Source organism: Crocuta crocuta, unplaced genomic scaffold (assembly GCF_008692635.1).
Source record: "Crocuta crocuta isolate KB4526 unplaced genomic scaffold, BGI_CrCroc_1.0 scaffold248, whole genome shotgun sequence".
NCBI classification, from domain to species: Eukaryota; Metazoa; Chordata; class Mammalia; order Carnivora; family Hyaenidae; genus Crocuta; species Crocuta crocuta.
Window position 1 is genome coordinate 4,517,942 of NW_027532409.1, and position 16,607 is coordinate 4,534,548.

At 49.4% G+C, this 16,607-nt stretch overlaps 1 protein-coding gene across 1 annotated transcript in view; it reads right to left on the bottom strand.

Annotated features, from left to right (window-relative positions):
• Positions 1 to 15,296, bottom strand: part of LOC144243710 (lipopolysaccharide-binding protein-like) — a 24,461-nt gene extending 9,165 nt beyond the window's left edge. Inside the window, 8 exon segments of the mRNA XM_077778845.1 lie at positions 1,308 to 1,484; positions 1,993 to 2,084; positions 4,111 to 4,174; positions 7,843 to 7,906; positions 8,491 to 8,646; positions 11,931 to 12,059; positions 13,239 to 13,353; positions 15,173 to 15,296. Coding sequence (XP_077634971.1) covers positions 1,308 to 1,484; positions 1,993 to 2,084; positions 4,111 to 4,174; positions 7,843 to 7,906; positions 8,491 to 8,646; positions 11,931 to 12,059; positions 13,239 to 13,353; positions 15,173 to 15,296 — 921 coding nt within the window.
• Positions 15,297 to 16,607: the final 1,311 nt, after the last annotated feature.

A 16,607-nucleotide genomic window follows, 5' to 3' on the forward strand; every position in this document is an offset into this window, starting at 1 on the left:
GTGGGGGGGTGTTGGTGATGTTCAAGACTATAGCTTCTTGACTGCCTAGGTTACCATGGCAACGGTGAGATGCTTGTCCTGCACTCACCACAAGCACCAGCTGCCAGGGTCCTGGCTGCTCTCCTTGGGACATAGGTGACGTGCAGGGCAACTCTGAGGGTCCATGAGGGTGGGGTTTGCAGTCACAAGGATGCAGTAGGTATGGTTCCTGGCTTTGTTACTCTGTGGTCTCAGCCAGTCCCTTCACCTCTCTGAGCCTCAACTTCTTCATCTGTAAAATGGGGATAATAGTAGTCCTTGCCTATCAGGTCATTGTGAGGGCTAAATGGGACGGTGTGTACAAAGTAGCCAGCACAAGGCCCAGCACATAACTATCATAAAATGTAGAGATTGTGATCCGATCCACTAAAAGAAAGGACTGCACCACGGGGAGCGGGTTCCTCCAATATGACAATAGAAGTAAAAGGTCTGTGTGCATGTGTGAGAAATCAATGAAGGGACAAAGCACCACTCCATCCATCCACCAGATGGCCCCCGTCTATCATCAGAGCCAGCTGGCTCTTCCCAGCTGGATGGCACTGTGTGTCCCTCATCATCCTGACACTGTTCACAAGGCCCCAGCTTTACACAAAGCTACGAGAAAGAATTTTCTGAAACCTAGAAATAGTGAAGAAACTGGAGAATTAATTAAAGATGTCATCCGTGATAAAATGTAATATTCCTTATAAAAAGTCCCATTGAAGACAATTGTTTTAAAGGGCAAGTCCTAGGAAGACTTTGTCTTTCCTTCTACCCTGAATCACTACATCATGGACCTTTTTCACTTTGGCTACAAGGAAGCTCCCAGGTAGATTTCTTATTTAAAAAAATCAACTTTGGGGCACAGCATTTTCTTTAATTGTACTTTACGTTTAACTTGGTCTTCACTTGCTATACAAAATAATTTTCTGCATTTATCAGGGCATCTATTATTCTGCCTCGTTTACTAAATTTTTTAAGTTTTTTTTAAACCTCTGCAACCAAGCATGAGAGAATATACGAATTAGAACAACAGGTGTGGACTGGGGCAAAAGTAAAACACAGACAAGGAAGCCACAGTCTCTCAAAGTTCTAAGAGAGAAAGAGTTTTGACTTGAGCTTTCTGGCAGCCAAAGCGACAAGGGAAATCGTGCTAATTTGTATACTTCCTTGTCTTTATCTTTTTTCACAACAGCTTGCTGTTTCGCTGACGTGACTGGGGTAAAAAGGAAAGAAAGAAGGACAGGTTAGGTTGTCACTGGTGAGCGCCACTCTGCCACCGTCCTCACCATGTCATCTGTGATGGAGAAGTTCAGGTACCCTGCCTCATGATAAACCCGGCTGGCTGTGTTGAAGACATAATCAGAGACGGCAAAGTAGACCATTCGGTTGTGTTCCTTGGGAAGGCTCATGACGGGGGCAAGGAAGGTGACCGGGGAATAGTGATCGCGGTTAAAAATCTCACCCTGGAAAGAGAAAGAGGGTGCATTTGAACGTTTCAAAGTCTATCTCGGAGCTGGACATTGAGCTACGCAATCGCTCATAGAGCCTGATGAGGGGGCGCTGGCAAGAGTCACTGCCTGCAGCTCTACCATTAAAGGCATTTTCCTTAGAGTCCAGATTCCCTTCATGAAAAGCTCGCCAGCTTTGGTATATTAACCCATAGCACCCTCCACACCACCCTCTACACCACTCAGCCCCGTTCTGATTGACCTCACCTGCATGGTGGTCAAGTTGAAGGGAGGGAGGAGTGTGGGTTTCAAGGTCTAAGAGTTGTAAGGTGCCGATTCAGGAGCCCTGGCTCTTGAAACACTCCCCACCGCTCCATATTGCCCCGCCCTCAACACAGCGGCACCACTGGGGAGATGGGGACAGTCCTGAAGCCAGAAAGACGGGAGGCCCCGCGAGGGCCAGCCCGGAGGGTAGGCCACCCTGGGACCGAGCCCGCGCACGCCCCTGCTCAAGGTCTCTCACCTTAAACATCACATCCAGCATTTGGGCTGTTGCCCGAGGGGCTTCCATTAAACTGTAATCAATGCCAGCGAAACTGTCGATCTCTGTTGTGACTGTGAACCAGGACAGGGGCGGAATTAGGAGCCAGGTGATGAGGGATCTGATTGATCCACACTCCTGTGACTTTCTCCATGGCCCCTCCCTGCCCCTCTGCCTCAAGGCCTTGTACCAGCGCAGCCCCGCAGCAAAGAGCTGCTTCAAGAAAGAGGCGACATGGTTCTATTGTCCCACTGGTGGATTAGCCATGAAGAGGGTCGTATGCTCAGCCTGGGGCCCCAGTGGGGTCCAGCGTTGCACACACACACACACACACACATCTGAGGGCAGGAGGAGCCCAGCTCTAGCAGCTTCAAGCCAAAGCAGCCACAGAACGGGGAGAATCCTCCAGTCAAGGCAATTGTTCCCCAGCTTCCCACCGCGGCCTTGATCTTTGAGGGAACTGGCCTCCTATCGACATAAACCACATAACCAGGAAGGTCAGGCCAGGTCCAGAGGGCCCGGAAACTCCCCTCCAAAGCCCCAGGGGAACGAGAGTCCTATGTCCCATGCACTGGGTCCTCTTTGCCTGTCTGGGCCTCCACTGAAAGTGATGCCAACAGCAGACCGTAGGCCTGAGGGCCGGGCGTCAGAGGACAGCGCAGACACAACCAGATGACGGAAGGCAACACAGCGACGGAAGAGAAGCCTGTGGCGGCCACTTCGGGAAGCAGGCAGAATCTGACAATGCCGAACCTACGTCTGCCACGTGAGCCTGCGATTGCACTCCTAGGTGCATAGGCGAAGGCACGCGCCTGTACATACTAGGGATTCACGGTAGCACAACCCGAGATGGCTCCAGATTGGAACTACCCCCGTGGGCTTCAGCGGCAGGATGCATAAACAAATGGAGGGGCTCCCCCACGGTGGAGAGCCGCTCGGCAAGGAGAATGAAAGAACTCTCCCTGTGCAGCAGTGCGGATCAGCTTCACATTCCGAAGTCGAACAAGGAACACTTCCTGCTTTAGACAGCAGACTCCAAATACCGGAGGGTTCTGTTCACGTACGGAGTGCGAAGCTAGTCTTGGCCGGTGGAAGTTGAGACGGAGGTTTCCCTTGAGTGGCGAGCAGGGATGGGGGCGGTCCAGGCGCTCCCAGAGGAACACGTTCTGTTTCTTGATCTGGGAGCTGATCGGTGCTCAGTCTGGCAGAATTCTTTAAGCTGTACACTTAGGATTTGAGCACTTTTCTCTGTCTTTAAACCTCAACCCACAAGGCCTTTGAAAATGTGCTAATGTAGAAAAATGCCCAAGATGTATGAGTCACAAAAGAACAATGTCTGCCTATGGTTGGACTGGTACATACTTGTAACTTTGCACATGCACATATATTCACGAACAGAAGGAATGTATGATGAATGTATATTTATATGTTTACATATGTGTATACTTATTACTATTTTAAGTTTATTTATTTTGAGAGAGAGAGAGAGAGCATGAGCAGGGAAGGAGCAGAGACAGAGGGAGAGTCCCAAGCAGGCCCTGCACTGTCAGCACAGAGCCTGACACGGGGCTTGATCTCACAAACCGTGAGATCATGACCTGAACCAAAATCTCGAGTCAGATGCTTAACTGACTGAGCCACCCAGGTGCTCCTATTTATTTTTATTTTTTGAGAGAGACAGAGGGAGAGAGTGAGAAAGAGAGACACCCCCCTCCCCGCCCACCACACACACAAACAGGGGGAGGGGCAGAAGGCGAGCATCCCAAGCGGGCTCCATGCTCAGCACAGAGCCTGACGGGGGGCTCAATCCCATGGCCCTGAGATCATGACCTGAGCTGAAATCAAGAGTCAGACACTCAACCAACTGAGCCACCCAGGCGCCCCTGTATGTGAATATTTATACTTGCAGATACAAAAGAACATCTCTGAGAAGATACACCCTAAACAGAGGTTACCTCTTAGAAGAAAACTGGGGGAGAAAAGAGGATTTAAAATTATTACTTTCTACATTTCTGTCCTGTTTAATGTTTTATAAGGTATGTATATGCGCTGATATAAATTAATAGAAATAGAGAATCCCGGGGATGGGGGGTGGCGTACCTGGCAGAGTTTGGAGATACGGCTGCAGGTCAGAGGCCACCGATTTCTGGATCATTTCGCAAATCTGAAAAGCAAGGGAGGAGAGGCCTGAGTGGGTCCTCGGCTTTGGCCCGGCATTGTGCTCAATTGCCTTAGTCACAGTCTTTGATATACTTGCTCCTTGGTCAACGGTTCTCCAAAAATGGATCAGCGCTTCCCACGTGCCATGTGTCAGGGAACAGATGTGACAAAAACATGTAACCCCCATGTGGACCTCAGTGGGGCCCAACTGGATCTTTCAAAGTTGTTCCTGGGATTGGATCTCTCAGCTGGGTGGTCAGCAGCCCAGCCTGGTGAGGGGGCATCGGCTGTAGGCACTTTCTGAAATTCTACCATGAGAGATACTTTCCTTTGGGAGGTGTTGGCCTCTCAGAATTTAGAATCGATTAGCAGAACTAGACCGTCAGCAGAAATAACCACACAAATGGGTGTGTAATTAGTAGATACTTCACACAACAAGTTGGCTGGACTGATCAGTATTCTGTTCCCCCTTTTTTGAGTGGCATGCTTCTCAAGAAAAGGGGGTATGTTCCCAAGCCAGTTTGCGATGCTTGCTCTTGTAATCACGCAAATCATTTACTATGTAAACCACTGAAATGTGACTGAGAAATCCAAAGATAAATGCCTCGGAAAGGTGAGTTGCTTAAAGAAAATGCCGTTAGACATTCTTGGTGTGAGCAGGAAAAAGCTTAGGAGGAAAAAAATCATAAAAATCTGGAAGGATTCTGCACTGGGATTGCTTTGCAAATGTCTTTGAATTCTTGTGGTTAAAGAAATCTGAGCTGGAATTTGGGGCAGATCAATGGTTTATGCAAGAAAGACAAAGTCCATTGTCAATCAATCAAGAGACTACTTTCTTTTTGTTTGTCTCTTTTAATGTTTTACTTCATTTTTTGAGAGAGAGAACGTGAGTGGGAGGGAGAGGCAGAGAGAGAGAGGGTTAGAGGATCTGAAGCATGCTCTGTGCTGACAGGCTGACAGCAGCAAGCCCGAAGTAGGGCTCGAACTCACGAACCATGAGATCACCACCTGAGCTAAAGACAGACCGCTCAACCGACTGAGCCACCCAGGCGCCCCAAGAGATTAATTTCAAAGAATGGTTCTGGGCCCTATGTCAAAAGATGACAGATGAGTTTATATTTACTGGATCTTGAAACATTTAGATTTGCATGTAAATATTCTCTTTGTCCCTGTGTGAGTCCCCACAGGACACGGTGGTTTGGATAACCAGCCACCACCTCTGCTGCAGATGAGTCCACGCATATATGAAGCGGAGGAGCAAGGTGGGGCAGGCTCCAAGAGCATGGGGCGTGGCCCTGGCCTTGTGCGAGGGGTGCAGATGGCCTCTTTCAAGAGGTGACATTTTAAGGGCGGGCTGAAGGGTGAGCAGACATAAATCAGGCACACGGTTGTGTGGAAGGAGCTATGCTGGGGGCAGGGCAGGCAAGACGTGAAATGCTAACCTCCCCGTGCAGCTGGCTCAGTGCTCCTCATAAAGCAAAGAAAGGTGTGATGAGGAACGGTCATGGTCGATCTCACGGGAACCAGGAGGCTCTGCTGGCCTCACTGGAGACTGTCTCCTTCTTGTTTTTCCTTCAGACAAAGGCCCATCACATCTTCCCAAAGGGCGCCCCCATGCCCTACCCCTGAGGGGACCTGCTTGAAGAAGGCCCTTGGGCCCTCAGTCCCAGACCTGTAGTAGGACCTCCCAGGGAGGGAAGTTAAGGGGGTAGTACGTGAGCTGAGCAAACTTGGTTCAGATCCTGTCCAGTTCCCCGCTGACTATGTGATCTTTGCAGACTCTTTCCCTGCTTTTTTTTTTTTTTTTTTTTACAAATAGTTTATTGTCAAATTAGTTTCCACATTCTTTCCCTGCTTTTGAGTCCTCACATGCAGGATACAGTGACAAGGCCAAGTGCTTCCCAGGGACTTGGGGGGCCTAGGGGGATGAGACTGTGTATATATGGCCCAGAGAGCAAGCAAATAGTAAGTGCTTATTCTTAGCCCTGTTGGTCAGATACCATATATCCCTTCCTGAGTGGGCGCTCTGACAGGTCCTGTATCGGGCTCTGAGTCTTCCTGGAAGAAGGAGATTTCTGAAGACCCATAAAGGTCAGGGGTCAGGTGAGACCCCCATCTTTCCTGAGACACCCAGCCCCTATAGGGCCTTTGGTACAAACTGCTCCATGTTCTAGGAAGTTCAAAACCCAGCCAAGCTCCTCACTAGCAAGGTGACCACCGGGCAAGGGAGTCCACCTCTCAGAGCCTCTCTGTCAAGTGGGGAAGATGGCACCTTCTTCAAAGGTTGTGGTTGAGACTCAAGGTCATAGTCGATGGTTTGATGCTTAGCACACTACCCCTGGCCAAGCTACAGGCTCAATAGATAGCTGCTCTTGTTATAAATAAGAATAATTATGCAATGATATATTTGGTACCACATTAATTATGTTAACTAATCAAAACAATAATTAATAGATTACCATGATAATTATTATATCAACACTAATTACTTATTACCATTAATACTTATACTAATACTTATTACTATTATTATATAATGTCACTAGTCATTATTTGCACCGTCATCAACAGGGTAAATCCACACTGCTGGAGAATACTATATCCTACTCAGGAAGGCATGACATAGTGGGAATGGGGGCACAAGAAGGAGGTTGGAATATTTTCCGAGCTCACCTAGACCCCAGGACTCCAGAAAAAGGAACAGAATCCAGTTTGCCACTCCCATCTGTTTGGTCTGTCTGCTATTCCCACTTCAACCACCAGGGGCACTCAAAACAAGACCAGAGGCCCCTGCGTGGCTCCCATCAGTTAAGTGGCCAACTCTTGATTTCAGCTCAGGTTGCGCTCTCATGGTTCATGGGTTCGAGGCGCGCATTAGGCTCTGCACTGACAGTGCAGAGCCTGCTTAGGATTCTCTCTCCCTCTCTCTCTCTGCCCCTCCCGTGCTTGCTCTCTCAAAATAAATAAATAAACTTTTAAAACAAGACCAGGCGTTGGACCAAGCGGAGTGTGTGTGTGTGTGTGTGTGTGTGTGTGTGTTTTCCTCTTTCCTCTGTCATTACTTTCTCCCTTCTCAAGCACAGTCATTGCTACAGACAGCTCCACATTCATAATAACTCAGAAATGGGATTTTGGGGGTGAAATGAGCATTTGTTAACATGAAACCTCTTTGTTTTAGCCAGAGGTTTCAAAATTTGGGGATTTCACATAATTTATTTTTAAATGGGAAAAACTGACACTCTGTGGCCGCCTTCCCATCCAGGGCAGGGGCTCACATGCACCTGGTTCTCACGCTCCCCAAGTTTCCTGCCTGGTGTCTGCAGGCACCTAAGTGTTCATTTCCTTTTTGACCTTGTGGAGTGCAGGGCAGTGGAGGGGTGGGGAAAGCGGGCCCTGAGCAAGGTCAAGCAGAGGGAAGGGGAGGAGTCTTCGTTGGCTGAACTTCTTACCATTCATTCTCTGCCCGACTAAACACACTTGGAGTCCAGGGACCTACATTTTGCCCCAGCCTGGCTGCGCACTGGCTCCATGACCTTGGGCAAATGATTTGTCCTTTCCGGGGTTAAGTATGTCTGGCTAGCCCTCCTGACCACTTAGGACCAGAGGTCAGTGAGGACTTGCACCTTGCCCTGGAATGGCATGGTGGGATGCCAGCGGCTCGGACATTCCTACCTTGCTCTCCAGCACTCCGCGGAACTTGGACTCAATCTTGTTGTGGAAGAGATTCAGCAGCCACCTGGGGAGAGGAGCACAATGGATGGTCGGCTATGTTCCACTGAATGTAGGGACTGAAGGGCAGCAGAGCGGCCAGGCCAGTCCCCAACGGAGCCCTCCTCGACCCATCTTGGTACCCTGCTGTATGACAGAATCCTGGACATGAAAATCCAGAGTCCCAGCCCATGGTCCACTCACTGATTCAGTGCTTCTGGTACCCCACCCCCCTGCTGCACCCAATCAGGTTCAACAGATCTGGGGGGGAGGCTTGAGAATCTGTTCATTTCTCATCAAGGAAACTGAGACTCAAAGAGATGTACTCAAGCACTGGTATACTGTTCATACTCTGTCCTTTGGCCAAAGGCCTTTGTGTTCTTCCAAGAGTCAGATTTCATTCACCTGATGGTGGTCCCCACCAGCATTCCTGGCTTGAACCTGCATCTGTTGATCTCAGCAGGATCCCCCAGAGAATGACCTCGAAGTGCCTGTGATGTGCCCATGCATTCCACCTGGACACTTAGACCTATCAGAGGCCAGGCTTTGGGCTGGATGGATCTCAGGCCACACCCAGGGATCAAGCTGGCCAGTGTCCCACTGGGGACCTACCCCAGATCTCCTGACAGGTCCACCTTCACATCTTGAATGTGGCTGCTGCAGCTGGATGCAGTGACAGTGGGCCTCCCAGAGGGCTCGCTGCCCAAGAGAAGGTTGACTGAAATGGTAATGCCCTTGACCTCCACATCAAGGGAGCCCTGTAGTTTCCTGGAGATGAGAGAAGCAGTCATTGATTCCTAGACTAAGATCAGCCACCATCTTGATGGGGGGGGCAGAATATGAAGCTCAATTCTACCCCAAAAGAAGCAGAGCTTGAGCAAAAATTTAATTACGAAAATTTTTACAAAGTAAAGATTTATTACAAATAAGACCGCAGAAGATCAGGAAGAAAGACTGGGTCTAGTTATTTATGGGAAGGAGTGGGCAAAAGCCTTTCTAGGTAGGATCCAAGTCTCAGAAGCCATAAAGGAAATGGTTAATAAACTCGCCAGCATAGAAAATTAAAACTTCAGTGAACAAAAAGCCCTCCCATATTCAAAGTAAAAAAAAAAAATTTGCATGGTGAGCCAGTCGAAGAGCTAATTTCCGTAACATATGAGCTAATTTCCTTAATACACAAAGAACAAGCTTATACAAATTAATAAGGAAAGGACAAAACAACCCGAGAGAAGAAAAAAGGAATCAAAGATATCAAACAGGAAGTTCAATTGCAAATAAGCATGTGAAGAATTATTAAAAATGAAAATGATGCCAGTTTTTGCCCATCAGATTGGTGAACATTTTGAAGCTTGTGAAGGTAACGGGTACAGAAGTCTCAGACTCCACGGTAGGGAGAGCACATCTGAAACACAGACTAGTGGGATCCATCCTAACACACGTATCTTTGGCTTAGAAATTTTAGTTCTAGAACTTTACTCTGTGGCTCTTCCTGCCAAGTTATATGCATGGGGCAGCTCACAGAAGCATCATAGGCACTAGCATCAAGTAATGAACAATCTAAATGTCAACTAGTAAGACATAAGTTCAATAAGCCATAGGCAGCTATGCAGACTTTAAAAAGAATGAGGGCGGGGCGCCTGGGTGGCTGAGTTGGTTAAGCATCCGACTTTGGCTCAGGTCATGATCTTGTGGTTCGTGGGCTCGAGCCCCACGTCCGGCTCTATGCTGACAGCCAGCTCAGAGCCTGGGGGCTGCTTCTGATTCTGTGTCTCCCTCTCTCTCTGACCCTCCCTTGTTCACTCTCTCTCTCTCAGAAATAAAACATTAAAAAAAAAAAAAGAATGAGGGCTAATGTGGTCTGTCTATACAACGAAATATTACTCACCCATAATAGAAAGGAACACAGCACTGGGGTGCCTGGCTGGCTCAGGCCAGATCATGATCTCGCATTTCATGAGTTCAAGCCCTGCATCGGGCTCTGTGCTGATGGCTCAGAGCCTGGAGCCTGCTTCGGATTCTGTGTGTGTGTGTGTGTGTCTCTCTCTCTGCCCCTCCCCTTTCCTCTCTCTCTCAAAAATAAATAAACACTAAAAAATTTTTTTAAAGAAATAAAGCACTGATGCATGCCATGATGTGGACAAATGTCAAAAATATCCTGCTAATATATGCCAGACACAAAATGTCACATATCAATATAATTCCAATTGTATGAAATGTCCCCAATAGGCAAATCCATAGAGACCTAGTGCAGACTGGTGGTTGACTGGGCTGGGGGAGGAGGCAATGGGCAGTGACTGCTTAATGGGTCTGGAGTTATCTCATGGGGGGTGAAAATGTTCTAAAACCAGATGGAGGTGGGGGGTGCAGACATTGTGAATGTACCAAATGCCACTGAATTGTTCACTTTAAAATGGTTACTTTTATGCTATGTGAATTTCACGTTATGTGAATTTCACCTCAATAAAAATATTACCTTAAGAAAGGTAAAAAAAAAAAAAAAAAAGAATGAGGTAGATTTTCATGTGCTCACACAGAAAGATCTTTAAGATACTTAACTGAATAGAGCCAGGACGGGAGAGTATGGCTTGGTTCCTTTCATGGAAGTGAATAAATGTCACCTGTCTACTGAGCATCTTTCTAAAGCAGTGCTGTCCAAGAGAGATATAATGCGAGTCTCATAGGTAATGAAAACATTTCTAGTAGCCGCACTTAAAAAGGCAAAACAAAAGAGGTAAAATTAATTTTAATCGCACATCTTATCATTTCAACATATAACAACATAAAAATCATTAACGAGGCTTTTTACATACTTTTTTCTACTGAATCTTCAAATCTGGTGTTTCATTCTTACAGCAGGTCTCAACCTGTACCAGCTGTTTTTCTTTTCTTCTTTTTTAACAGTTTATTTATTTATTTTGAGAGACAGAGAGAGTTCGAGTGGGGGAGGGGCAGAGAGAGAGGGAGACAGAGAATCCCACCTAGGCTCTGCGCTGCCAGCTCAGAGCCCAATGTGGGGCTTAAACTCATGACACTGTAAGATCATGACCTGAGCTGAAACCAAGAGTCAGACACCCAACTGACTGAGCTACCCAGGCGCCTTCGGTGGTTTTTCAAGTACTCAGTAAGGACATGTGGCTAGAAGCTACCGTATTGGACAGTGCAGGTCTAAAGTATCAATACATTCAGGTCATCCAGAAGATGGCCAGCCCTCCTGCTATGGGCTGGATTATGTATCTTCGTCCCACATTCAATGTGGAAGGCTTAAATCCCACTATCTCAGAATGTGGCTACATTTGAGATAGATCCTTTGAAGAGGTGATGATATTAAAATGAATATCATCATTTACCCCCGTGAGGGGGGCGCTTGGCTGACTCAGTCGGTGGAGCACGCAGCTCTTGATCTCAGGGCTGTGAGTTCCAGCCCCATGTTGGGTGTAGAGATTAAAAACACAAACTTAAAAAAATGTGGCCATTAGGGTGGGCCAGAATCCAATCCGACTGGTGTGCTCCTAAGAAGACACAGGGGGACACCTGGGGTGCGTGCACACAGAGGGATCACCATGTGAGGACACCGCCAGAGGGCCACCATCTGCAAGTCACAGAGAGAGGCCTAGGGAAAAACTAGGCCTGCTTGACACCTTGATCTTGGACTTCCAGCCTCCAGAAGTGTTGTTTAAGCCACCTTGTCTCTGAGACCTCATTTGGGGAGCCCAAGCAGACGCTGACTTCCTTCCCTCCCTGCCTCCCTTCTCCACCCCCGTGGACGTTTCCTAAGGTCATTTCCCAGATAAAGTATTTGCACTTGAATTCTTGCCTTGGGGTCTGCTGCTGGGGAAAGCCTACTGAAAAGAAACACTATTCTCTCATGTAGCTCACCCACAACCCCATCAAGGAAGGATAAGTCTCAACCAAGAGCCAGGGCTCAGACCCCTGTGGGCTCCTTTCATCTCCCGTGTGGCCTTTCTGATGAGCTAGGAATACCTTGGACCCAAGAAGGATGGGAGAAAGACCAAGGCCAAGGTCCCAAGAGCCCGGGAGCAGAGGCTACTTACACGAAAGATTTGCGCACCTTCCATTCGCTCTGGACTCTGATGAAGGAGTCGGAGATGGTGAGGCTCAGGCCCTGGCCGGGAAGGGGAGTCAGAATGGAGGTCTGCAGCTCACAGCTGCGGATCTTCAGGCTGAGGGGAGAGAGACATGGGAGAGACATGGGGTGCATGGGAGAGACGTGGGGTGCAGCATCAGCCCCAGCTTGGATCTGGCCTCGGCAGGGATGTTGCTCCAAACTCCACCACCCCCTACCCCCACCCTGCAGGGACTTGGCTGGCAGAGCCTGCGTCAGGCAGGCGTGTGGCCGTCCCTGACCGTGTGGCCATGTTAAGCGCGTTACGTCCATTGTGTCATTTAGGCCTCTCAAAGAGGACAGCACTGTTCTTGTTCCCTTGTTACAGAGGGGGAAATGGAACCTCTTGGAAGGGATGTGTTTGCCCAAAGTCACACAGTTGGGATCAGACCCCATGAATCTCATGATCCTGGGTAGGCTCGGGAATAGGACACAGAGGCACACCCCTTTGGGTTTGTAGCTTCTTCCGGAAGCCATCCCCTCCTTCGACAGATCCAGGTTGAGGGATCAGATTCAGGGAAGGCTGAGTGGCCAGCCTCAAGAAGAGACACAAAGTGCTGGGAGAAGCAAACCAAGAAGGCACGTATTGTGGGGCCATCTGTGGGACAACAATGGTCATTTTATTTTATTTTATTTGCCCAGCACATAGTAGGTGCTCAATAAACGTTTGCTGATGGACTGAATAAATGAAGCAATCAATGGTAGTGGGCAGGGAGGGGGTCATGAGCTGTGACTTGATTGCCCTCCTCGATTGTTTTTTCCTCAACAAGTGTTTCATGCCATTCCCCCTTTTTTTGGCATCAGCTGCTCATGTCTAATGATCCTTTGAAGACTCAGCTCAAATGCCAGCTCCTCTGGGAAGCCTTCCTTGACTTCCCCAGATGTACAACCCTCAGCTCTAGCAGTTGGGCTAGTATATTTAAAGTTTAAGGTCTATCTTCCCTTCCGGACTACATCCAGGGGCCAGACTGAAGCCTAGGTTATCACAGTGACATCCCCATTTCACAGATAAGGAAACTGAGGCTCAGGTCACACAGCTAGTAGGTCTTCTTGGATATTTATTGGGTGAATGAATGAATGGGGGAACCCAACTCCTTCCTAGGACCTCCCTCTGGATGCTGCAATGAACTCTCCCACGGCTGCCCCAGGGAGGTCCTGGGGTTCTCCCTTCCCTCCCCTCCCCTGCTGATCCACCACCGTGCAGCCACCTCAGGGCCCCAGCAGAAGGGAGCCCCACCTGTGAAACTCATAGTGCCCATGGCCGAAGGGCTTGATCTTGAAGTCCCCAGTGAAGTCAGGCAGCGTGATTCTGAGCAGTTCCTTCTGCAGGGTCACCAATCCCTCCTTGGCCACTGTGGACAGGAAAAAGCCGTGAGTCTGCCTGGCCCGCCCGCTTGCCTCCCCTCTAAACCCTTCAGTGGCTCCCACCTGCTCTAGGGAGACAGGCTGACTTCCTTATAAGCATTAATGACAGAATCTCACGCCCCTGGTGGGTACCACGTGACTCGAGAGAACAGGAGCCTCTCTCCATTTCGTGTGGTGCCGTTATGTTGGCGCTCTGCTAACGGGTGAGGAGACAGTGTCCCTTTGTCAGTAACCCCACAAGGGGCGGAGTGCTGTGGGTGTGGGTGGGTGGGCCTCTGTCCAGTCCTTCCCAGCATCCGGCCTGTACAGAAGAAACTGTAAAGACTTCGGGATAGAATCCTGGCGTTAGTGTCTTTCTAACTGGGTGACCCTGAGCCAGGCGTCAGCCTTCACTTTCTCGGTGGCAATGGTAACAGAACTTTCTTCGCTGAGCTGGCATGAGGGTTGAAGGAGATCCTTGCTGGGGCGCCTGGGTGGCTTAGTCGGTGGAGTGTCCGACTTTCGCTCAGGTCATGATCTTGCGGTTCGTGGGTTCGGGCCCCGCATTGGGCTCTGTGCTGACTGCCAGCTCAGAGCCTGGAGCCTGTTTCAGAGTCTGTGTCTCCCTCTCTCTCTGACCCTCCCCTGCTCACACTGTCTCTCTCTCTCTCCTAGAAATAAATTAAAAAAAAAAAAAGGAGATACTTGCTGAGCAAAAGGGGGCTGGAGGCAGATAACAAGCACTTCTAGCTTGGGGCGTGGTCCTGGCATACAGCAGGCACTCACTAAAGGCCCCGGAACAGCAAAGCAGGGTTTATATTATTAAAAATACGGAAAGGACCAAAATGCCCAACTCTAGGTGACTGGCTTAAGTAAACATGATACATTCACACGGTGGAAAGGAACCAAAGGCAAATTTTGCCTGACTTAGGGTTTCAAAACACACAGTATTTACTAGGGCCCTTTGTTGGGGTACACGAGGGACCTAGGGTCCTGGCTGCACAGATGACCGGTGGTCTTCCCTTTTTCCAGCTGGGACTCCCGTCTCTAGTGAACCCACATGCCAGAATGCTACTCCTTGACTCCGGTCAATTCCCACTCAATTTTGTACCTCCCCTAACCTCCTCCAAGAAGCCTTCCCTGATTTCCTTTTCTCTGCTCCCAACAGCCCTCCGTGAACATTATCAGCCCATTTAACAGAAAAGGCAATCAAGGCTCCATGAATGCGAGTAACAGCCGTTACTGTGGTGTATAAATACCTCCGCACCCTGCCCCTTGGATGGATTGATTCTGACGCTTTGTTTCAGCAAAAGCAATCCTACTTCTGCTCATTCTTTTAAAATTGAGACATAACAAAGATACAAGGCGTTGCCAGGTAATTCTTAAATGTTCACATTCCCGTGTAACCACCTCCCGGAGCACATTCCCAGCACCCCGCAGGCTCCCTCCTGCCCTCTCCGGTCTCCGCCTTTCTCTGGAGGTACCCGCCATTCTGACTTCGGGATTTAAGACCCAGGTTTTCAAGCTCTACCGAGAACTTTCCAGGGGAATTGTCCCAGTCCCTGGGTGGTAGCCGGCTTAATAACACACCCCTCCTGTCTGCTGCCTTCCCTTTCTCGGCTCACATTCCCGCTCCCCTGCGTAGTTTCTGGAATCCTCCCCCCAGTCAACTGCTTGCTCCAGATCCTTATCCCTGTNACCAGCCCTGACCTCAGCTCGCCACCCCGAGGGAGGGAGGGAGGGAGAGCGCCCCGTCGGTGTCCTCCACTCTACCCTGAGCAGCCTGGTGCCCAGCAGGTCTGCCGAGTCCAGCCGACAGCTTCTTACCATACTCTAGTCCCTTGTCAGTGATCCTGGCCACCAGGCCGGGGTTGGCCCCCAGGGCCTCGGGGGTGCATGTGAGCAGCAATCTCAACAGTAGATAGGGCAGGGCCCCGGCCAAGGCCCTCATCCTGGATTGCCAGTGGAGTGGCCCAGGCTGGGCCCAGCTCCCTTAAGTAGCAGGAGGGGCTGGGGCACGGGCGGCTCCCCGGTGGGGGCGGGTTCCTGGGATCCGCTTGGTGGCACCGGGAATGGGAGGCACAGAGACCCGAACTTGCTTGCAACATTGCTGGGGTCATGGGTCACCTTCGAAGGCAGTTGCCGCTGCCCCGGGTCAGAGGGTGGGTCGGCCTGACCCCGGGTGACAATCTCTGATTCCACATTCGTTGCCGGGAAGGCCCGGTGTTACAGGCTAGGAAGCCGAGGCTCAGAGAGGCCTTGTCTCTCCCTCAAGGTCACGCACCTGACAGCTAGTGGAGTTGGGAGTCCCAGCCAGGTCTGGCAACCCCCCTAATTCTTTTCTCTTTTTTTTAAATAAACAGGGTTGAGTATGAAGAAATCTTTCCCCCACGCCCTCATGGGAGAACGGGCTTTCTCAACCTTGCCGGTGGTAAAACTTCCTGGAAGGCAGCTTGGCACGTCGCTAAGCACTTGCATTCCTGGTAACTCTGTGGTTCCACTTCCCGAAACGTAAGTCCATAATTAAGTCGGTGTGCAAACACGTCCCTGTTATCAAGATGCTCGTTGCTGTGCTGCGTGAAACAGGCAGAGGGCAGCGGACCCACCCTGACGTGTCCACAAAAGGGCAGTGGCCAAACTGCGTAGGACACGCTGAACGTAATGCCTCCCTTGAATGTATCGTAGATGTATTTCTTGATTCCGTGTATTTGTTTCCTGGTGCAGAAGGATGTTCATGAGGGACAGTTTCCAATGACACCGTACAGTGAGGTTCCGTTCCCAGGTTTGCCAGCCTGGAAAATGTTTAGCAAGGAAGACTTGTCTCTGGGTGGACAGGATTATGAGTGTTTTGAAAATCTTTGTTGGCATTCAACATTTTTATTTTCTCGGGGGTATATTGTATTTGTAGTAAGTAAAGATAATACAATTTCACTCTGGAGAACAAAATTTGTAGGAAGCATTGTGCTTAATACATAAAGGTTCCCCCACGCCCGCCCCAAGGATCCTATATTTGTGAGTTTTGTTCTGCCTCCACCTCCAGAAGCCTTCCCGGATCACCCCCACGTTTCCCTGGATTAGAGAGAGATCCTTCTCTGAGGTCCCAGAATATCTGTACCTTCTCCATCATAGCATTAACCACTCCCTGCTTTTTTGTAATTGTGGTCCTTTAAAAATATGTCCACAAATTCTTTTATACTCTTTCCATCAAGGGGCGCCTGGATGGCTCAGTGGTTAAGCGGTGGACTTCTGTGCAGGTCATGCT